At 52.1% G+C, this 23,355-nt stretch overlaps 1 protein-coding gene across 3 annotated transcripts in view; it reads left to right on the plus strand.

Moving 5' to 3' along the window:
• Positions 1–23,355, plus strand: part of LOC126529991 (centaurin-gamma-1A-like) — a 277,071-nt gene that overhangs the window by 117,924 nt on the left and 135,792 nt on the right. The window contains exon 1 of one of the 3 annotated variants that reach the window (XM_050177460.3): positions 20,782–22,686. The exons of the other annotated variants lie outside the window; for them this stretch is intronic. Coding sequence (XP_050033417.1) covers positions 22,464–22,686 — 223 coding nt within the window. The 5' untranslated portion in view covers positions 20,782–22,463. Of the gene's footprint in view, positions 1–20,781; positions 22,687–23,355 lie in introns of those variants that run through there. 3 annotated transcript variants of the gene reach the window in all.

The following is a 23,355-nucleotide window of genomic DNA, read 5'->3' on the forward strand; positions in this document are numbered from 1 at the left end:
TCCCAAATTTTGCCCCAAAATTTCGTGCCGCCAAAGCGAGCGTTCACGTTCCTCCTGAGTTCGACCAAACCCGACCGTCGCGCAGCACAAGAGTAAAGGTTTACGCAGAATTAAACCGAAGCCTTTCAAACACCAATACTCAAACATAACTTCAGCAGCCTAACTTCGCGAACAGCCTGTTCCTACCCTATCACAGTGGCGTACTTATCTCATGTACTGCTGCCACTGAACCGTCTGGCCAACTCCACAGGTACGTCATCACAGACGCGCTAAGTTTGAGGTCCCTATTCCGAACACGCGCTTGCATCATACAAAGTTTTCATCACGCTGACTCACATTTGTTCCTTTAATCCACACAGGACACATTCCTTAAACCAACAACCACACTTGCGTAACTTACGCAACACAGAGGAACCTTTGAACAAATGTGTCTTTTACTAACTAGCTCTTCGCACGCGTACTAGAGAAGTCAGAATACGGCTGCCTTCGACACACACGAGCAACCCAGTCATCAACGTTCTGCTTCCTTCCGTCCGCACAGGACACGCGTTAATGGACCTAAGAGCTCTTCTCAGTGCAAATGACGCACTTACTGAAAATCTACGCGCTTAACCTTAGAAAATTCAAAAACACTTAAAAAGAAAGAAGGTTAAATAACACACACGCGCGTTACGATAGGCCTCTCAACGATAACCTTGACCTTCAGGTTACTCACGCATACACAAAAAAAAGATAGCCTATATACTTATTAATGAACACCTCGCGAGACTACAGGTTTACTTTAAACGCGTCTTTCAAATCTCGAGCTTCTCAAACAAAACATAAACAGAGCTCATACCTTACATATTGAAAGAATTCCTAGTCTCAAATCGCGAAAATCTGCAAATGTTCAAAAATAAAACAAAACAACACTACTACGGAAGCTCTCTTGGCCTCCCGTTCCCGATTGCTTACGACTGACTCATACTTTCAGCCGCACCCGAGGTGGTCGCGGTTTAAAAGCTACTCTGGCTACGGAGGAACAACAAAAAGGCTGACTCACTATCAGCTCCCCCAAGACGTTACGGTCTCCTGCCAATTTGCGTCCTCGCGCCCCGCTTTCAACATGACCTCGACTGACCGCGTCGCTACTCCCCACCTGGTCTCGTCTTGCCACCTTGCGCTTCTTTGTACTGCACGCTGAGCTTCGAAGAGAACGACGGAACGACGAGGAATTTGACTGCCCCGTGCCCTTTGTCCGCGTCCGTGCAGAACAAGCTTCTCGGTCCCCCTTTGACCGGTGGCTCGAACGTTTTCGATGCGTCAACATCGTCAGTGACGACCGCACCTTTTTCCCCGCGCCCTGCCCTCTTGGGTCTCTCGCCATCTTTGGCGGCGCTACCTTAGTTACCGTCTTTCGGTCTTTACCGCGCTTCTTTTTACGGCGCTTTCTCTTCGCACTCACTTTCATGTCGCCTTCTCGTGCCTCGTGCTGGCCGGTACACATTTCGTCGGCCCGGATCGGTCTCTTACCCCCACAGTCTGAGTGATTTTCCTTTAAATCAACATTCTCTCTGCCTCGACTGGCGGACAGCTCAACCGACTCTGGAACAATGCAGCAGGCTTTGCTCGAGTTATGCAACTCGCACTCTTGCGAACTGCCCTCTACTGCATTGCCCAGCTCACGCTGTGCATCTGCACACAGCCCGTCGGTATCGATCGCTGTCTCACGCGCACAGTCCGAATGATTAACAACTGAATCATCCCTATCTAGGCTATCTAGACTGGCGGAGAGCCGCACCGATCCCTGAACAATGCAGTTGTTCTCTCGTGAGCTACGGAGCTCGCCACCCCGAGAACTATTCTCAACTGCATCGTCCAGTTCGCACTTCACTTCTGCACGCAGATCTGACTCGACATGGGTGCTCGCGTCTGTCAAGTCCGTAGTATTCTGTACCTCGCTAACGACCTCGATACCATGAGATGCGACGCACACACGCGGTAACTGTGCCAATTTGTTCGCAGCTGGCCTAGCTGTCTCTACAGTCCTCTGTTGGCACAGCACCTCGGCGCTCTCACTCTGGCCTTTAACGGCCTCTGCTGCCACTAAGGCTTCGTTAGCTGCTATAGCACTTCGAATTCACTTGTGAACGTGCTGCTACTCTCACAGGTACTACTACTTTTCTCGGCTTTCGACGAAAATCTGCAATCTACTTCCTCACACTTTTGCTGCGTCCAGCCTACAGATTTCTCAAGCCGCTGTTGACTTCCTGCGTTTAGCTGCTGCAAATCCTGTATCTGTTTCTTCACTGCTGCAATTTCTTTTTCAACCTTTTGCCGTCTCTGCTCACGCTCTTGGCGTTCTTGCTTAATTGATTCCTGTTCCTGTCTTTTACTTAGAATTCGTTTGCTCATTTGTTCTATGAATTTCGAATCATTGTTACTTTCTAGAATAGTTTTACGAATCTCTGACTCCTTCAAGTCCTCCTCTACGTTTACCTCGATTTCCTCACACAACCACAACAGGTCAGCTCTCGTCAAACACATTAGGACCATGGTCGCTGCTTTAAGCTTTGGCTCTGCTGTCACACAATACTTGCTGCGATACCCACGCAAATCAGAATACAAGTAAAAGATCCCAGCGAATCAAATCCAAAAACACAGTGAAATTGAAGCCTGGTAAATCTTACAGCCAAAACCAAACGCTTACCCACTGAAGCAGCACCATATCACCAGTCCTTCCCCGCCGTATCCAGTCAGTTGCAAGAGGTGGTCAATCTCAAGTCGCCTCCAACTTGATCAGGATGCCGGTCGGTCACCATGTGCCAACGTCCGTCAGCTGCCGTTGCTGTCTACGAGTCGTAGGCCGATTTACGAGCCGCAGGCCGATCCCTCCGCTGCCATTCAGTTATTAGATTTGGTGGACGGTCCTACCGCTGTCGACCAGATGTAGGAGTCGTCGGACTATCTCGCCGCTGCCACCATTTGAAGGAGATGAAGGTCGTAGACAGGAACTCGGTGAACAGGATTTATTTACATATTAACAGTTTAAGCAAGATACATTGGCAGACTAGCGCGACTCCCATATGGAGCCCGCAAAACTAACATACAGCAAACAGTTTACGAGCACACAGCTCACTAGTACATTTCTAGTATGACAAGGAGCACTCAGCTCCCGACAACGAGCACGACACGAGCACACCCTAGCAGCCGGCAAACGCTGCTTATAAGCTCTCCGCTTGACGTCATAGTTCGACGTCATCGTTCGGCGGGGACGGAGCAGGAATGGTCGGGAAGGTTCGTCCAAGCATTGTAAACTTGCCGCCGCCACGCACTATCGTTTACGCCCAAACACACGCAAACACACAGGTGCGAACCCATACACACAAAGGCTCCGGAGTCGACGACCGAGGGCTTCGTAGAACTGTGCTCCGTCCCGGGTGGTGCGGCCAAGTACCAATTTCCTGAGTTGATCGCGCGCCACGTGGCTGCCGGTCATCCGCAGTTCTCGGTACCGCCCAGCTTTCAGTGCCGACGTCAGAGGGCTTCGTAGAACTGCTTTGTCCCGGGTGGCTCGGCCAAGTACCAATTTCCGGAGTTGATCGCGCGCCACGTGGCTGCCGGCCGTCCGCAGTTCTCGGGCTTGGAACACGTGCAGCGGGCTGAAAGCTGGCACGTTGCCACCCCGTACGGCCATTCTTAACAGCGTGCGCGCGCCGTGTTTTGTCCCACTTCCGCTCGGTTGGGTGCAGACACGCCGAGCCGCGCGTACACATACCGCTGCGCCCCCCCCCTCCCCTGTGGGCGCGACCGCGTGTTTACTGCACTCGGTCATCCGAGATGCGGGGGTGATCTCGGAGGCCATGACTCGGTCAGCGTCGCGGATGATGGCCCACATCTGTCATTCCCGCTCGCTGATCCCGAGGGCGCTCTTTTAACTCGAGATTGTTCGTTGATCGGCCGCAGCACGCACGCGTGAGTTGTGTGCACGACAGGCTGCGTGCGCGTCAGCTACACACAGCTTTGGGACGCGCCACGCGGTCGGCTCTCGTGCGTGCATCCGCGGGCTCGCGTGGGCGTTTTTCGTTATTTTTGTGACAACAGTCATTTACTGCAGGAGGACACGTTGTTTGGCTAGTTGACGCCGAATGACGCGATGTTGCGTATCTACACTATATACCACGATAAAATACACGTGTGCACACGCCACTGTGCCTGTGACACGTGGCTTTCGTCGCGCAACTTATATATTGCTGCACTGCATGTATGTATATATTGCTGCGCTGCGTACTTCAGTAATCAGAAATGTATGCCTCGTATAACGCACGGCGACCCTCATGTGCGCGTTGCTTAGAAGTATATACATAGTATATAGCTACTGATACGTCCTGACTCAGTGGCACACATAGCCACTCTTGGGAGTTATTGGCCGTGAACTGGGCAATTCAAAAGTAAAAAAAAAAGTAAAATAACTAGCATTAAACTTGAGAATGGTTGGCCAAATCAAAATGAAGAGATTTGAGATTTTGAATTAATTGTGGTGTCCGCGTCTTCTTTTTCTTTTTCCCCCGCGACATGGGCTGAGTGAGTGTCAGAGAGAGAGAGAGAGAGAGAGAGAGATTGAATTTATAGAAAGGCACCTTACTGGGCTAGTCGGTGTTCCATTATTCGTGTTGCAAGGGCACATACTGCACGAAGCAGTAAAACTGCAGGTCGACTTGTCTGCAGTCGTCCTGTGTAATTGCGTCGCGCTGCACGCCCCTGTAGCATAAATAATTTCATTCTGCAATTTCGGTTCGTACGATGAGCGTCAAGCAAGCGATGTCTGCAGAACAGAATGTCATACTCTTGGCACAACGGCTGCTTTTTGCGACCGCGAATTGTCGGGCGCCTACAAAGGCTGTCACCACAGAGTTTGGGGCTGCGCAGTAAATACGTATACTTGGCTTGCCCTTAAGAGGAAGCTTTAGCTCGGGTGCTCCTATCTATATACATATAAAAGGAGAATTTGTTTTTCTCGGTAGTCACTACGCCAAATTTCGCGAGGTTTGTTACATGTAAAAGAAAAACAAGATCTAGTGCCTCCTGGCTTCGAATTTTTGATTTAGCTCGCCAATTCTTTATTAAATATTGGTAAAAATCGCAAATTTTCAGAAAGCGAAACTATCACGTTTACAACTCTGTAACTCGGCAATGAAAAATGATACCAAAGTTCTGTGAATTTCATCTAATAGTACATCTAAAGCGGTCAAAATTTATATGTTACGCATCAATCTAAAAAAAAGATAGAGTAATATGGAAATACAGCTTTTGCAGAACCCTAGTACACAACGTAAATAATTAATGTAATATATAAAGTGACATATCGAATTTGTCCGCTTTGAATGATCTAATGGATGCCGTTTACAGAACTGCGATGTCTGTTCTTGATGCCGAGCTATTAATTTCTAAACTTTGCGCTTCTATGTTTTTCAAACTTTCGAATTTTCGAAAATTCTTTTTACGAAATTCAGGCCCTAAACCGAAATTCCGCTTCCAACAGTCGCTAGAATTTGACTTTCTCTCTCAAATGCAACAAATTTCATCAAAATTAGTCCGCGGGTTATCTCAGAACAGCGTTTCTGCGTTTTACATGTATTCGCATATAGGCCGCGTCGAAGTTGGGCTCGAGCTAAACCTTCCTCTTAACGTATATCTTCGTACTGGGATCCCGAGTAACGCCCGTGTACCTTGCAGATAGGTACACGCCAGCTACAGTCAGAAGGGCTGCCGCATCTCCACACTGCGCCACCAAGACAGATACAAGGAAAGCGAACAAAGAGGAGAGGCTCGCCCGTCCTGAAGAATGGCCTGAGCTACCGAGGGCACAACTCCCTGCTAAGTTACCTCAAAACGCACCGACTTCAACGGCTTCTGCAACTGTTGAAGCGACGCTGGCTGATGATCTCCAGGTCATCAACATTCTGCGGTCGCTCATGAGTGCCATTCGCGTTATACTTACCAACATGAAGTCTTCGTCTGCGCAAAGCGCACTACAGGTGCTGGACACTTTGAGTCCAGTACTTGCAGCTCTTGGTTAAAATCATGGCTCTCCAGAAGCCGTCGTTTCGTGACGAAGTCCGAAACGCGTCGATATTTCAGTGGAACGCCAGAGGACTGAAGTCACGCATGTCGGACTTTCGACAGTTTGTGTTCACGAATAAGTTCCCAGTCATCGTCATCTGCGAGCCCCTATCAGATAACATCAGACTGTCCGGGTATGAATGTTTCATGTCCGCCACCCTCGGAGAATGCAGCAAGATCATCGTATTCATGCGACGTGATCTTACGTATGTCCATCACCCAGTGTCGCCTGACCAAGAAAACCAATACGTCTGTCTGACAGTGAAGAAAGGCAAGCTCACTTTCACATTAATTGGAGCCTACATATCGCCCTCAAGTCGGTTGGACTGCGAGAGATTACGGCGAATCACCACAGCGACTCCGCAGCCTTTGGTGATTACTGGAGATTTTAATGCCCACCACCATCTCTGGGGAAGTTCTAAGATAAACTCGAGAGGCAGAAGATTAGTGTCATTTGCCTCCGAACAAGAACTGTGCTTGTTAAATGATGGAAGCCCCACCTTTCTACGTGGAACTGCCTACTGTAGCTGCCTGGACCTGACCTTTGTTTCACGCTCCTTCACTAGAAAGGTCAGGTGGTTTCTGGATATTGAAACGCGGGGAAGTGACCACCTACCCACTTATCTTAGGGTTGAAGGGTTGACGGACTCCAGGTTAGCCGCCGTCACACAATGTATCGACTGGCCAATGTTCAAGTCAATTGTCGAAGACGGCTGTCGTGATGACTTGTCCACTAGCCTAGAGGACATCATAAAAGGTGCCCTAGAGGCTACGAAACATTCGCTTCTGAGAACGTCTACACGCACCGAATACGACATTGAGCTAGGGAAGCTTCGCGCAATTCGTCGTCGTGCAGAGCGAAGATACAGGCGCACGAAGTCTGTACATGACTTGAGGTTGGCCAGAAGAACTCAAAAGAAGATTCAGCGTCGTATGGACAAACTTGCATCACAAAGATGGAAATCATTCTGCGAATCTTTGGATCCACGAAAACCATTGTCTCACATATGGAGAACTGTTCGTGGTCTCCGTGGAACCCCTCAGCAGCGCCACCCTTTCAAGTCTTTGGCCCTTCACCAACAATGCAGCGAGATTGACGTAGCGGAAGCTTTCTGCAGGAGGATTGCTGGTGAAACTAGTTGCGCTGGAACATCGACGCTCCGCCACTCACCGATTTCACGCGACTCCCGCATGGATAGTCCTTTCTCCATGGACGAGCTCGAAGCTGCACTGGCCTTGTGCAAGCGTTCATCTTCACCAGGACCCGACGGTATAACCTACCGTGCCCTGTGTAATCTTGGCGATGAGGCTCAAAAAGTGCTCCTGCTCCTGTTCAACAGCTCCTGGCAGACAGGTACGGTTCCCCAAGAATGGAAGACCAGTCGCCTAATTCCACTGCTCAAGCCTGGCAAGTCGCCTGTAGACATTGCATCATACCGACCAATTGCGCTTGCCAGTTGCATCGGAAAACTAATGGAGAGGATGGTTCTAGCACGGCTAGAATGGTACCTCGAACATTACCAGGTATATCCACATGCAGTGTCCGGTTTCAGGCGTGGCCGTTCTTCCATAGACAACGTTATCGACTTGGTGACGTACGTCGAGCACCAGAAGTCCTGCAAAAGATTATCTGCTGCCCTGTTTCTGGATACTAAAGGAGCGTACGATAACGTAACGCACGAAGCGATTTTCAACGCGTTAGAGGCAGTAGGACTTGGCGGCAAAGTATATTTTTGGATAAGTAGCTATCTACATGAGAGATCCTTTTTCGTACTTACCGAGGATGGCCCGACCTCCCAGCATTACAGTAACCGTGGGGTGCCTCAGGGTGGAGTACTCAGCCCAACGCTCTTCAGTCTAACACTCCTTGGACTCACCGACATCCTGCCAGGCACCGTTAGGCTCTCCATCTATGCCGACGACATTTGCATTTGGACGTCAGCTGTGACGCGACTGCAGCTTCGCGCGCGGCTTCAAAAGTCAGCTACTTTAACATCATCCTACCTTCGAGAACAAGGACTTCGTATATCATACGAGAAGTGCGCAGCGGTGGCATTTACCAGGAAATCAATGTCTCCATACGTGATATCCGTCGACAGACACATCATCTCGTACAGCACGAGTCACAGATTTTTGGGGGTGGTCCTTGACAAAAATCTCTCCTGGACCCCTCATGTGAATTATGTGAAAAAACGCCTGACAGGAATTTGCCATATGTTTAAGTTCCTTGCAGGAAAGACCTGGGGAGTGCCAATACACTCTATGCTGCAACTGTACAGGGTCCTCTTTATTGGATTCCTGCGGTACAGCCTACCTGTCATGTCCAATACCTGCAGAACTAACCTGAACACAATCCAAAGCATCCAAGCCCAAGCACTCAAGATATGTCTCGGTCTACCGCGGAGTGCGTCAACGACTGAAGTCATCGCAGTCGCTCAAGATTTCACTATTAGAACGCACATTAACATTGAAACAATGCGTGTGCACATAAGACACGTCGCCCGGACCCCTACCCACCACCTAGCAAGTCTCCCAGTAGATAGGCCCCACACGACATTCAGTGCGACTGTCTTCGCGCACCGTGCCTCTTTCAGGTCAGGTTACACACCTGCGGCAAGGCCTTCTATTCCTCCATGGTGTATGCGCCGTACTCAAGTGAACCTTACAGTCCCAGGACTTCAGAAAAAGTCGGACTTGCCATCATCAGCGCTCAAGCAACTAACTTTACTTCTGTTGTACGAGAAATACAGCGACTGCACACACGTCTACACTGATGGATCAACTACACCAACCAGTTCCGGCGGCGCTGTAGTTATACCAGCAATGAGAATAACCAAGCGATTCAAGACTTCCCATGTCACTACGTCTACAGCTTCAGAGCTCGCGGCTCTCCGCGAGGGGCTTCAAGTGATAAATACTGAAAGTCCTAGAAAATGGGCAGTCTTCTGCGATTCAAGGCCGGCCTTGTAATGTGTGCATTCATTTCTCCGACATGGGAATCACGATCAGCTCACGTGCGAAATCGCGGAACTTGTCCATCACTTAGGAGAAAAAGGCCATGATATCTCTTTTCAGTGGATACCAGGTCATTGCGGCATCATTGGTAATGATGACGCCGATAAGGCAGCTCGGACGTCAAACCAAGAAGACCGCTGCGTCCCCATTCCGCTCTCAAGGACCGACGCCGCGAGACAACTTGGCATTCTGGCACGCACGATCTCCTTAGCAGAGTGGAATACCGTACATACAAGGCGCACAAGACTGCACCGACTAAACCCATCACTTCAACTCAGACCTCCAGCCGGTGTGCACCGGCGTGAAGCGTCTCTTCTGTGTCGGTTATGGCTTGGAGTGGCCTTCACGAATGCCTACTCAGCCCTAATTGGAATGGCTGATAGTCCTGCATGTGATGTTTGCGCATGCGAGGAGAACATTGACCACATATTGTGCCATTGTCCTCAATTTCAAACACAAAGACAGTATTTGTCCGACACATTGAGGAGACTAGACCATCCTCCTCTGAGTGAACAGACAATATTAGAGCACCGTCCCGACCGATCATCGGCTCAGAAGGCAGTGAAGGCACTTTTGTGTTTTCTCAGAACTTCTGGTTTGCTCGAGCGACTTTAACTGAAGTGCTGTCCGTACACGTACCTACACCTTCTCTCCCTTCTTTCTCTTCCCCTTCTCCCTTCCCCCAGTGTAGGGTAGCCAACCAGACTATTGACTGGTTAACATCCCTGCCTTCCTGTATTCTTCTCTCTCTCCCTCTCCCCCCCCGAGTAACGCCAGAAGGACAAGGTCATGAAGGACAAGGTCATGAAGGACAAGGTCATGAAGGACAAGGTCATGAAGGACGACGCACGGCGTCCGTATGTCTCTGTCCTTATCTTTTTAGCGCTTCTGTTGGGATCCCAGTATATGACCGAGCAGCTAGCCCGAAACACTGCGTTGCGGTATATCTTCGCAGCCGGCCGTATTGCACTGTTCGCTATGGCTAGAGGAAATGATATAGCTAGCCGGAAGTAAGCTGCGCATGCTAGCTTACATCCGACGGCAAATCTCTGTGGCGGCGGTGACTGTATAGTTCGGCTATAACGTTCGTGCCATAATATCGTAACGTGTATGCTACGGATAACTGATCAATGTAGCTTCTTTTATAAGCGAGCGGGTAACCAGCGCCGGACGATGTTGTGGGCTATACGTGTTCTCTGTACCGTTCGGTGAAATCGTTAGGTCAAGTGCCTTTTATCTACAGAAATAAGTTTCTACTTTTCTTACAGAGAAAGCGATGCGTTATAATTGCGTCATCTTACAGAAGTGCACAACACGCTATAGGCCACGATGAACCTATATGGAGGAACCGCGTGTTTCGTGAAAAACGATTCCACCGCGCGCCTCAGATCGCACATAACAGGCGTAACAGACTCGTCTAACGGAAGTGCTAATGTGTGGCGTTCTCGCATTGACGCTAGGACTTTGTTGCACGTTCTGCGTTGTTTATTTTCGCGGTGCCTTCTGCTCGCTTATCCTGCTTGGAATATCTGCGCAGGTCGGGGCCCGAAGGCACGGACCGAAGTAGATGGTTTTGCCGAAAGGTTAAGTTTTAGATTTCGAACACCGAGCTAACATCTCTCGTGAGTGCGTCGTATAGACATAGCGTCGAGCGTTGGGCATACGGGCTTTTTCGGTGACCGTTCGTTCGGATCTACACACATCCGGGGTGCTTCGCTGTCGGCCACTCCGCTTTCTCTGACTCCCATTGCGGCTATCGCTCACGTGTTCGCGCAACAATCGCCGCTCGTACGATGTCTGTATCTTGCGAGTTGAACGCTGCCCGCCCCCCCGCTCCCCCTCGGGAGAACAATAGCGCTACAATGAGGCCCGGCGAACAGTGCGACGTCTGCTTGTCCTTCTGCTTCCGCACTCGTGTCGCCTTGCTCACTCCATCTGTCGTGTCAGTTTCCTGTCCCGGATCCCGCTGTGCACGCATGCCTTGGCAGCGGCTGTGTCCACGGACGATATCGATGCGTGCTGCGGTTCGGCCGCGGCACGTCTTGCGGCCCCGCCAACCTTACTGCGCGAATCCGAAATCTGTATCGCCGCTGGGAGCGAGTGTGCGTGGCAGACGATGGAATTGTTGGAATTGCAAGCGATCGGTAGGCCACGTGGAATGAGACGAACTGACGGAACGGTGAATTATTACCGCTTAAAAGCGCGAGTGTCTACGCGTCTTTCACCGTGGCTGTGTCCTTGCGCTGCATTACGTTCTTAACGGGACACTATAAAGAGAAACACTCAATAAGTTTATACTGCTTACGTATTCTTTCGAGACCTTACTTGCGTTAATTCCGTGGTAACAGGTTGGACGTTAGATCTGAAAATTGCAGTAAAGGGTAATTTAAATAACGTTTTTTTTAATTTCGCGCCGTAACCTCGTCGTCGGTGCCTCAGTGTGACGTCACGCATTTCCAAAATATTTTCTCGTATTTGGGCCGTTGTCGCTTAATAAATGTTTTTTAAAACTAGCCAAGTTCAATATCGGGCTCCTTTACAATACCGTGTAGTCAGTATTTACCGATAAAACGACTAACTAAGCCCGAGCAGACACAGCAAAAGTCAGCGACGTCACGACGAGCTGGTGCGTGCACTTCAGTGTGGCGTCGCCACCGGCGTTTAGTTCTTGCGTCTTTTCTAACTTATCAAACCTCCTCTTATGGTAACCGTTACTTTTTTGGTGTCGCAGAAGAGTAAATTACCGATACAGCTCGAATAATATTTCTCTTTAGTCCAGCAGGCCGAGGATGCCGCCAGGGCCGAAGGGCTTCTGGCCGCCATCTAGGCGGGGTTGCTCCCCCCCCCCCCCCCTCCGCAATCTGGCGGCTACATAAATAAATGTTATTTTTCTTTCTCTCTCTCTCTCTCTCTCAGTGTCGCTTTAAGTATTCGTACATTTGTCCTTGCTCTAAGGTATACACGTTGTGACCGAGTTGTGAACATTACGCAAAAGTAGTAGTAATAGTAGTGTAGTGGTGGTGATGCATAGATATGGAAGCGTTGGGCGAAATCGTCTCCGGAGGCATTTGTCATAGTGCATGGATGACGTATAAGTACGTAGTTTCGTTAGTTATCTCCTGGCCCATATAGCTACCCCATCGTGGGGTGGTGATACTGAGTCAAGAGGCCGGAACATAACACCACAAAGCGAAAATGAAGAATGGGGTTCCTCATTGGGCTGTAGTTGCGTGCGCAAAGCAAAACAAAACTTAGGCATATATACAACGAGTACAGCCGCGTACAATCGGCGGTCGCATCGCAATCGCATTGTTTCGAGTCGGGCACCTGTTTATACGGCCGCAATCGTCGCATTACACGCGCGTCGCGGCAGTGCTCGAGTCCTGTCTGCGAATATAAATACAGCGTTCGGCGATTAGTGCGTCTACGCGATCTGACAATCACTGGACCGTCTCGCCAGCGAAGTTACGATAACGTTCGCGAAGTCTTCGACACAGCTTTCGCGTCTTTCGTCAATCGCTAAATGTCATTACGTCAATATTTGGGCGGAAGCGGTCGCTGGCAAAAAAAAAAGGGGGGGGGGGAATAATAATAAGACAGTGTCCACCTGCAAGTGCAAAAGCTTTTCGGGTACTTTCCCGCACGACCACTGCACTGTGTGCCGAAACATAACAATAATAATAATAATAATAATAATAATAATAATAATACGCGTAACATATGAACGTTGCACTTTCACGTGCCAAAACCTCGATCTGATAGTGCGGTACGTCGTATATAGTGGGCTTTAACGTGCGCCTAAATCTGTAAGTGTACACGCGCGTTTCCTTTTTTTCCCCCTTTCACCTCCATTAAAATGCGGTCGCCGCAGCAGGGATCTAGCCCGCGGCCTCTGTAGCTCAGCAGAGCAACGCCAAAGCCCCGCGGCGGGCACGCCAACTTCAGACTGTGCGGCTATATACTTCACGAGCAAATTTATCTTCTCGGCTAAATTACATGCTGCGAAAGCGTCCGCCGTACGTGCGGCGATACCGGAGACGGGACTTTCTCGTTTACAACCCCCGAATATCCCGGCGTTCGGTGCAACGTGAGAGTTGGCTCTTTCGAAGTCCCCGATGTGCATATATCGGTGAAAGTATCGGCAGCAGGTCAGCATGCGAGGTGGCCACGTCCTGCACGGACCGGTCCGTCTTAGACGACGATGACTTCACGTGCGGCGACGACTGTGGCCGCTGGCGCCTGCGTGCCGGTGTGTCCTCCGGGCTGCGCTATGCCGCTGTACACATTTCATGCAGGCGCCTCCGCCGTGAATGGCGGGTCCCCGTGTTGGTCCGGGCTCATGCGCGGCGGCTCGCTGCTTCCTCCCCGTCGCTTTTTTTTTTTTTTTTCACACACAGGCGCGTCGCGTAAGTGATACGTGCCATGCACACTATATACAACGCAGGCCCGAAAGGCGCGAGAAACAAGCTGCGCGCGCTGCGAGGTTTCCTGTCGCATATCTTTACGGCTACGCTTTCTTTCTTGTTCTGTTCTCCCCCTCCCATCTCTCTCTCTCTCTCTCTCTCTCTGAGCCTTATAGATGTGCATTCGTTCCGCAGAGGTGATATGCTCACACATGTGCAAGCAGAAATGTGTTCCTTTTGGTGGGCTTACTTTTCCTGCTCTTTTTTAAATGTGTGTGTGTTCCCTTTCTGCACGCAACTGTTCTTCGCATCGCGAGTACGCAGGCGTATCTGCGAGTGCGCGTCGAAGCAGCTAGGAAACTCGCTGCCCTCAGAACGCGACGTGCTAGTGCTGCCCTGTTCGGTTGCTGTCTCGTTGACCACGTTAATTGCGCTTCGCCTCATCGTACTTACGCCTCACTCGTCGCAGTGGCCGTGCCGTCGCGCTGCTGGGCACGAAGGTCGCCGGTTCGATGCCGGCCGCATTCCTATTGAGGAGGAGGGGGGGGGGGGGTAGAGAATGCCGCCCGTATACCGTGCACTGGGTGTGCCTTATAAGAACCTCGGGTGGTCCAAATTATTCACTGCGGCGTCCCTCGTAAGTGCACTGTGCAGTTCCGGGAATTTTAACACACACACGCACAAAAAAAAATTAATTTAATAGAACTCTTCTCGCCGGAGTTTGCTTTCGTGACGTTGTCGACTGAGCAAGTTTTACCATCTGTTTCAAACAAGATTACCATAAAGACAGTGGAGTGCATTATTCACGAGGTTGAGCATTATTAAGTCTGTCACCATGACTGGTTGAGTAGTTATATACTGCTGGCTGACTAAGTTCTTTAATTAGCTGCGTTAGGGCACGTTACAAGTGCAGCGGACGGCGTTGAAGCCTTCCGGTGCTGGACATCCGCCCATTGATGCTATTGCCGCGGCTGTCGCACGAATTTGAAGATATCCCTAACGCTAACCTTGCTCACAAATGCATCAACGATGCGCGCATAACTTTTTTCACGAAGCTTTCCTTCCTTGGGGCTGGGATTTTTTATGCAATCTTTGACTGGTCGTTTGAGACAGCGCCAGGGTTGCCGTGTGAGGTATTGCTGCTAATTCATTAATTATATACAGCTACTTGTTCTTTAGGTAGCAAAGACAAAATATGGCACAAAAGTTTCACTCAACACACGAATGTGCAGAGGCAGGAGATGTAATTAAGATACGTACGCTATAAATGTATCACTGTGGCATACATCATGCTAGAAAGTATTCGTCATGAGTGGCTAACGATCAACAAACGCCACAAAATAACAGGCGAAATGGAAAGAGACCGCCGTAGTTGAATATTGCGGTGCGAAAAGAAAATGGGCGGAGGGGGAAATTCTCTAGAATGAATTATTCTCTAGAATGAATAACTGTCTGGATAGCTTGTCGCTCCGCGGAGTTGCCTCATCCGTTTAAATCCTGCCTTACCCGGCTGAGTACCACTGGCTTATTGAAACGACCAGTGGAAGATGACCATTAATAACTTAGCCGATTCACCAATGCCTTTGGAATATTGAGCTGTTTTCGTTGCGTGTAGTTTGCTTGTGCGATAATTGTTTGGTTGCGGTGCTTATATGCGCTGTAAAGGTTGGAGGTCGGGTCGTAGTGAGGAACTTGGGAGGACAGGACTAGGTGAGCAGGATTTATTTACAAATATACATTAGAACAAGGGTTACATTCGACAGTCTAGCGTGGCTCCCAAATGGAGCACGCAAGACGAAGCATACAGCATACGAGCACGAAGCTCCAAACACACTGACGAGCACGCAGCTCACGAGCACACTCTAGCAGCCGACAAACAGCTGCTTATAAACACTGGGTCCTCCCTCGATCCCTAGGTGAGAGAACCGTTTGACCAGTCATCGACGCCGAGCCGCCTTTGAACGGGATGGCTTTCACCCACACGTACGCACAGCTTTCACTGCCCCCACCGAGGCCAGACGGGCTTCGCAGAACTCGGGGCTTACGTCTTGACCAAAGGAGGCGCCTCTTATTCCCCAAGTTGACCCCCGCAGCGTGGCCGCCGGTTCTCCATTGTCTTGCGTCCTGAAGGGCGCGTGGGACGTTGCCGCCAGATACATTCCCTCGGGAACTCCCCCACTCACGACAGACCAGGTCGGCGGTGGCGCGTTCAGTCACAAAGCCTGGTTGGTCGAACTCATCCCGGCAATCCCGCGACGAAGAGTCGCGGACGCGACATATTGTCCTCCGCACACAGTAGACTTAGCGGCGCTGTTTGGCTAGAGGATGACGGTGGCTTTCCAGGAAAGGTCGGCGCCGGTGTTGCACCTGGCTGGCAAAACTTTGCATGTTGGCACCTCAGCAGGCCATTCCTAACAGCGCCTGCGTTAACTCGGACTCCAAAGTCGCGAAATCAGTTTCCGCAAGAGCATGTTTAAGCATGTCTATCTTTTCGAACGTGCAAACGGCTTTGTTCTCCGGAAATGTGGTTATCTGCGTACGGGAACGCAAGGTTATTGTATTGAAATTCTGGTGGCGGACGCTGAAGGGCCGCATAATCAGCGCATTCCACGACGGCATACGCGGGGTCTGATGGGGCGTGTCGCATCCTTATCTCGTAGTGTGCTTTTTCGATAACCCCGTTTCCGCTTGCTCGTCCTTACTCTCTTGGCGAGAAACGGGACGACGCCCTTCTGCGTTTTGATATTTTCGTGCAGGGAGCAAATTGCTAAACTCTCATGCGTCTTTTCTCTCATTTTTTAAATTATTATTATGCTTGCAGTGTTTCTCGTCGTCGCTGAAGGAGTTCCCTTTAGAGTCGAGGTTCGAAAGAACATGTAGTCAACCAAAAATGTTTACGGGACAAAGGTTCCACAGCAGATGTTTCTGTTCCTGATCTTCTCCTTTACTCCAACGTATAGGGCAGCCAACCGCTCTCCTGACCTGGTAGTTTCCCTGCCTTCTTTTTTATCTCTTATTTCCAATAAGCTGTACGCAATCGATATCGCACTGACACTCGCCAGAATAGGTGGGTGGCATTAGCAAATGATCTCTATAATCCGACGGTTTCTGCTTTTATCTGCGTCAGCAGTTACTCCCTGCTTTCGACAACGACGCACTCCGCAGCATAACGGAACGGTGCAGCTGTAGGACACCCGGTTTCATGGTCTTATAGCTGCTGTCGCGGTAACGGGATATGCTGCGAAACCGTTGGGGGGCCAGCTTGGCAAGCACGTCAATAAACAAGCACAACCGGCATCGTCGCTCGTGTATATATATATAGCTTCCAGAAGAGCCTCTTGTTCCGGCTGGCGGGGCGCAGGCCTGGCGCTGTCGCCCGCATTTCGTGTTAACTATACGCTGTCTGCAGCTGTCCGCGCCAAGTAGTGCAAGACGAAATCCGAGACGCGTCTTACGCAACGCGGCGAGCGTGTCGGAATGCGCGATGGGAAGAAGGCGGCCCACGTGTGCACACACACACACACACACACACACACACACACGCACACGCACACGCGCACGCACGCGTGCATGCATGCATGCATGCTTGTGTAGCGGCACGCTGTCTGCGAGGAGACGCGCCGGCGGTGCCGGCGAGCATTTTCATCGGTCGCGTATTCGTCTGACGCACGACGCGACGCGATCCTCATTGCTCGGTGCAATATATAGTGTTCGAGTTAGGCGTCTCTCGACTGTGTTAAGAGACACCTAACTCTGTTGAGACACACCTAACTCTGGATCCGGTCCTCGTACGCAGACGTTCGTCGGCGGAAGATCCGCTTCTTCTCATCGAGTCCGTCTTCTGTCACGGTGTTGCTTCACAGCCAAGTATATGTATTCGTGCGTGGTCGCCAGCCCTTCCGAGCATGCGTCGCCGATGCCGCATATATCCGTGACGTCATCTCTGTCAGGCCCATGTGGCGGCGTTCGGTCGTCTGCAATGGTATATATACTGTATACCGGTTCTATGCGTGGCGCGTGCGTTACGTGTGCGTGAGGGCAACTAGCGTGCGGCAAAATCGAAGTGTCTGATTATAGAACCACCGCGGTGAAACCGACAGACATTATAAAGTCGAAGCAGGCATAAACCATTTTTCTGTGGAACTCTATGTAGAATTAGTTGCGGATGACGGTCGGCAAGCTATGGCTACGTCGGTCGGCTTCTGGGAACGATGTTCCCGGTTCGATTCCCAACAGGTGGCAGGCCGCATTAGTATGCAGGTGGAACTCAGTTAAGGGCACTCGTGTATATACCGTGCTTCGGCTGCACGTTAAGGGAAGTCCAGGTGGTCAGAATTATACCCCGAGCTCTCCACTGTAGTCACAGTACACTGTGCAGCTTCTGGACGTTACATAAACTGCAGTATTTAATTCGTATAATATATTTATTGTACGTATTTATGTCACATTTATTGGCTGATAATCTTGTACTTCACTTAAAGAGGCCGTTAAATCCCCTATACGTATACGCTTTCCTCGCATTCGTTTTGTGCCGGTCTAACATGTGGTGGTTCGCGAATATCGAGCGCCTGGCTGCAGGCCCTGCTTTCATTTGAACGACATCATTCGGCACGCTATCTCTCAATGAGTGCATCACTCGAAGGCGCACTGCGGCTATGAATCAGCCAACTGTGCGAAATACCGTGACTTCCTTTGGCGTCCGCGGCTTTCTGCGGATGTGACTCCCTTTTCTTGTGATATGGTTCGATTTCAATTTCCCAGACGCGATGGCCTCGCCTTGAGTGAAAAGCCTGTTTACGCAGTTATATATATAGCAGCCGGCGTTTCTTTCCCCGACTCGCTATACTGCGCGTCAGAGTGAAATCTGTTTCTCTCCGTGTGACGTGATGCGCAGATCTCTTCACCGAGTCCGCGCCTCGTCAGCCGGGTGGCCGAAGCAAACGGTACGGCGACGCGTACTGTCCCGCAGTTGTGGGAGGCTTTTAATTAGCATAACAATGAAGTCCGGCGCCCAGCATTTGCACGATGAATCGCGCTGTAATAAAAAGTGACTCATGAGTGAATGCTCGGGTCTCTCACTGTAAACAAGAAAGATGTACGTCTGAGGTACTGATAGCGGAGCTTCGACCTTTTTTATTTCCTGCGCGAGCTGTTTGCCTTCTCTCGTTCGCGCCTCGTTTTATTATCTCTTCCTTGTTCTTTATTTTTTTTTTTTTGTCTTCTTGCTTCCCTTTAGTTGCCCTTATCGGTTAGTCAGCGCCAGTATCGCGCGCCTCGTTCTTGTCCAGTCGTATCTTGCTGTTTACGCTAATGGCAGCCAAAGCCGTCCCATACTACTGCCGCTGTGTGCTGATTAAGGGGTTTTAATGGCAGCTATCAGGGATAATAAAAATGAAATATATATCAAAGGAGGCCGTGCATGCACCTTGAAATGAAATTATTGGGTTTACGTGCCAAAACCACTTTCTGATTATGAGGCACGCCGTAGTGGTGGACTCCGGAAATTTCGACCACCTGAGTTTTTTTTAACGTGCACTTAAATCTAAGTACACGGGTGTTTTCGCATTTCGCCCTCATCGAAATGCGGCCGCCGTGGCCGGGATTCGATCCCGCGATCTCGTGCTCAGCAGTCCAACACCATAGCCAGCGAGCAACCACGGCGGGTGCATGCACCTTAAGCGTGTGTGGAGTGATAGTGTTCTGACTCGACTAATTGTGCAGCCTATACTTCCGGCCGATTACACCCGTGTACACCTTAGCGCGTAGTGATCGCCCCACTCGGCGGCGGCGTGCATTCTTTTTTTTATTTATTTTTTGCCTATATATACGTCTTGGTGTTACGACGCTTCTGTGGCGCATGCTGCACCGTGGATGGATGCATTTAAAGAAGCTAACACACGTACACTGAGACGTGAGACAAGCACTGACGATGTTGCCCCGTCCACGTCTGTTGGCGTCTTGCTCTCCGAATGAATGCCTATCACCACCTTGGCTAGATTCAGATTTCAATTCCATTAAAGTGAGGGAGTGCACTCGACAACTGTGCGACGTTTCTCAGAAGTCCTTTCCTGGTCTCGACCGGTAGGCCTGGCCGTAGAGTACTGAAAGTGATAGGCCCCTAGAAGGAACCAGTCTAGCGGTCTCATACATACATACATACATACATACATACATACATACATACATACATACATACATACATACATACATGCGCACGCTTGATTCCAGTTCTATAGTTATCCGCGCGTAAAGCAGCCTCTGAGCAGACCCGAGCATTTTGCTGTCGAAAGCGTTTATGTAGTACCTTCTTTCGAATGGCGTGCGCCGTAGTTGAATGGGCATTGTTACGATGACATTGCGATTCTCCATAGTGCACCTGCACATGTCGAGCCACGAGATCTGCAAATACAAAAATTGGGCTCCGCGCGACGGCTTCTCGTAGCGCAATGTTCGCCTCTGGCTCGGCCGCCGCGGATTCTATGGCGAGTCGCAGGGGCGACGTTTATCTACGACTGCGAGTGGATTAATAGTCGTCGCGGGCGCGCTCCCCCGGTGCCATTAGTGCGAGGAGTCGGGGTGGGACGCTTAAGGCCCGTGCGACCGACGACAGAAGAAGGGCTGCCGTCGTGTTCCCTCGGGTACATATGCCGCAGAAACGAGGCGCTCCGAAAGCGACGGTTAGAGAAGCCGTTCGGCGGGGAACAACCGTCGTGACGACGCACGGCCGCGTCTTCTCCGCGGAGCCCCAACAATTAGTGCGGTGCGTCACTCAATCAAGCGCCCTCCTCCGGGCCTCGGCTTTCCCTCTCGCTTCTGCAAATGGTTCGAAATGATACCAAGACGTGCGCGCGCGTATGCGCGCGTAGTGCATCAAGCATGCGCGTGCCGGGGTACCCCCCCCCCCCACCCCCCATGGGGCCGCCGGAGGGGTCGCGACGTTGTAGAACGAGTGCCTAATGAGCGCCGCCATCGCGTCTCCTTTTCAGCGCGCTTGCCACCCCTGTCCGTCTGCTCGGCGCGCCCCGGCCGTCGTCTGCTGACAGAGCGAGGAATGCAGCAGCAGCAGACGACGCGGAGCGCTTGACGGATGCGACTTCCTCTCTGTGTCGCTTCGCTCGGCGCGCGCCCCTGTGTATGTGTGTGTGTGTACGTCCTCTGCGCAAGCGGGCGTTATCGCGCCTCAAGGAGATTCCGCCGCCGGCGCGGGTTTTTCTTTTTCCCTTTTCGTACCCTCGCTGCTGCCAACTGAGTTACTCGCCGCGTACTTGGCGCATTCGACCGGTGAAGTGGCGACGCGAAGTAGCGGCGGATACGCGCGCGCATCGGCGGCCATCGCAGTCAACAGTGTGCGGCTTCGTCGTCCGAGTGCGTGGAGCATCGACGACTTGCCCCGAGTGCGCGTCTTCGCCAAAGCGACGCCCTGCTCCGCGCAAGCGTGATGCGATCACCGTCCCTTCGATCCGGAGGTTCCAAACCTGCTCGGCAGTCAGCGAAAGTGCACTTGTGCGCGCCGTCGGATGGATTCTCTCGTTAAGCATCGCCTTGCGCAAGAAGTGGACCAGATTGCGGGTCGAATTTCACGGGCACGGCGGCGGCGCTGAGTGTGTCGTGCGCGGGCCGACGGCGTTCCGCAATCTTTCGCGGTGGGCATTGCACTCGGCTCGGCTAGCAGTGCGCGCGTGTCTCCGAAGCAGCCGGCCGAGGAATAGAGCCGCGCGCACCCCGCGTTGGGTCATCGCTCTCCGGCGTAATGCCGCGGTGAATCGCCCCGAACTGCTCTCGCAGTCCTCGGATTTTGGCGTCCCTTCTCCTCGCAAGCCATCGTCTCTGCCGAAACGGGTCCCTCGTCGTCCGACGCTCGACGAGTAGTCCGCGGCGACGTCGCGCCGAATAAGTGCCGGCGCCGTTCGTGGCCGAGGCGGAGCTGTCGGCAGCGTCTGCAAAAGCGTTCACGCTTCGACGTCTCCGCGAAGCATCTCCTCGGCAGGCGCTCCTCTCCAATCGAAGATTGCCTTATCCGATGCCACGGTCTCCTTTCGCCGTCGGACCGCGTCGAAGCTGCGCCTCCCTTCCCCTCTCGTGTAGCGCAGATTATCGCGCCCACCTCGCGGCCTGTGGCTGCACCGACGTCGTCGCGCTTTCCCCGCGACCACGTTCGCTCGCGCGCCGGCAAACAGCGGCGGCAGCAGCTGGTGACAGCGTCCTCGGCAAGCACCGCGGCGAAAAACACGCCCTCTCCGCTGCGCCTTCCCGGTGAAACGTGTCGCCGGGCCGTCCGAGCTTTCCGCGGGGCCTCAGCGTCGTCGTCGTCGTTCTGCCCGTGACGGGTGCCGTCGTTCACGCGGGTGTGTTGTTGTGCCGTGTCTCGTGTGTGACCACAAACGGGCCCCCGTCTCCTCTTCTGGGCCATTTGTGTTTTTTTTTCTTTTTTTGCGTGCGGCTGCAATGTGAGCGTGGTGCGTCTTTTTTTTTTTTCCCAGCTGGCCTCGGTGTGCTGCCGCCCCCATTTCGCGTGCGTCAGAGGCCGCGATTTGACGCCCGCATACGTCGATTGTCGCCCGCTGCGAAACCAAAGTGGCACGCGATCAGCGCCATTGAGATACGGCCCGTGCTGTGTGCTTTCCGTGGGAAGAACTTGGGCTCCGTCTCGCCGGCTCGACGAGCGCACAGTGGTGTTCGTTGGATGAGCGTGACGCGTGACTTCGCTGCGGAAAACTATAGGGAAAACAGCCTCGTCGTCGGCCCGTGCGATGGCCCCCGCTTCTCACCCCTTCCAGGCAGGTTTGTGTGTGTGACGCCTCCTCGCGGAGCCATCGGCGCGAGCCCGAGACTCAGTGTCGCGGGTCCGGGGCGACGTCCGAGCGCGCCCGCGGTGTTGTGTGCGCTCCGCGCTCGCTGTGTCTATACCGCGACGACGAAGACGACGTGTTCGGATACGCGGCGATGGAGAAGTTCTTCCTGCGGGCCCTGGGCCGCTCGTACACGTACTGCTGCGCCGAAGCGACTCCGCCGCTTCCGGCTCCGCCGCCGCCCCAGCAGCAGCCACCTCCTTCCGGGCGGACGTCCGGCGGTGGCCGACGGTCGGCGGACGTCGGGGGACCCGCAGTGCTTCGCAGCAAGGCCTCCTCCAGGCACCAGCACGCGAGGTCGTCGCCACGAAAACGACGTGAGTTGGGACGACGCCCCCGGGCTTCGACGTCGGGGGGGGGGGGTTACGTCCCGTGATTACGCCGAGTGTATAGTGAAGGCTGGCTCTCTTTGCCCGCTGTTTCGTTCTTTACTGTTTGTTTTCGTTTTCTGTTTCGCGACCGCTAATACGTTCCCGGTAAACGCTCTCACCGAAAGGAAGCGGGAATACAGGAAAGGCCCGCGATCGGAGCTCGCAGCGGCTTCCGCCTCTCCCCCCACCTGCTCTCACCCGATTGTGTGCAGCGTTCGTTCGGCACGTGTCGCGCCCGTGTGCCACGTCTCCCCTGGCGTCTCTACTTCAACGACGCTGCTTTGCCGTATATTTTGTTTCGCGGTTAACGAGGGCTTAATTTTCTTTCCTTTGGTTACTCAGCGTTGCGCTTGAACTATATGTGTGCCTTGAACCGTCAGCTTTATTTGCCCCTGCCTTTGATGTTTCGTTGGCCGTGTTCCCCTTTAACGAGCATTCCGTACAGTAACTGAAAACGGCGTAAAGCAGGAGAGCAGCAGCGCTGCTTCGAGACGTTATATACCGACAGGAACATGCGCGCATTGCTTCTTATATCGGCGTTCTTATTTAAGAGCACTTTCCCATTCTTGCCACTTTTCTGTTGCCTAATGCTCAATTGCGATGGGCTTCCCATCA

The sequence above is a fragment of the Dermacentor andersoni genome, chromosome 5 (assembly GCF_023375885.2).
Source record: "Dermacentor andersoni chromosome 5, qqDerAnde1_hic_scaffold, whole genome shotgun sequence".
In the NCBI taxonomy this organism is placed as follows: domain Eukaryota; kingdom Metazoa; phylum Arthropoda; class Arachnida; order Ixodida; family Ixodidae; genus Dermacentor; species Dermacentor andersoni.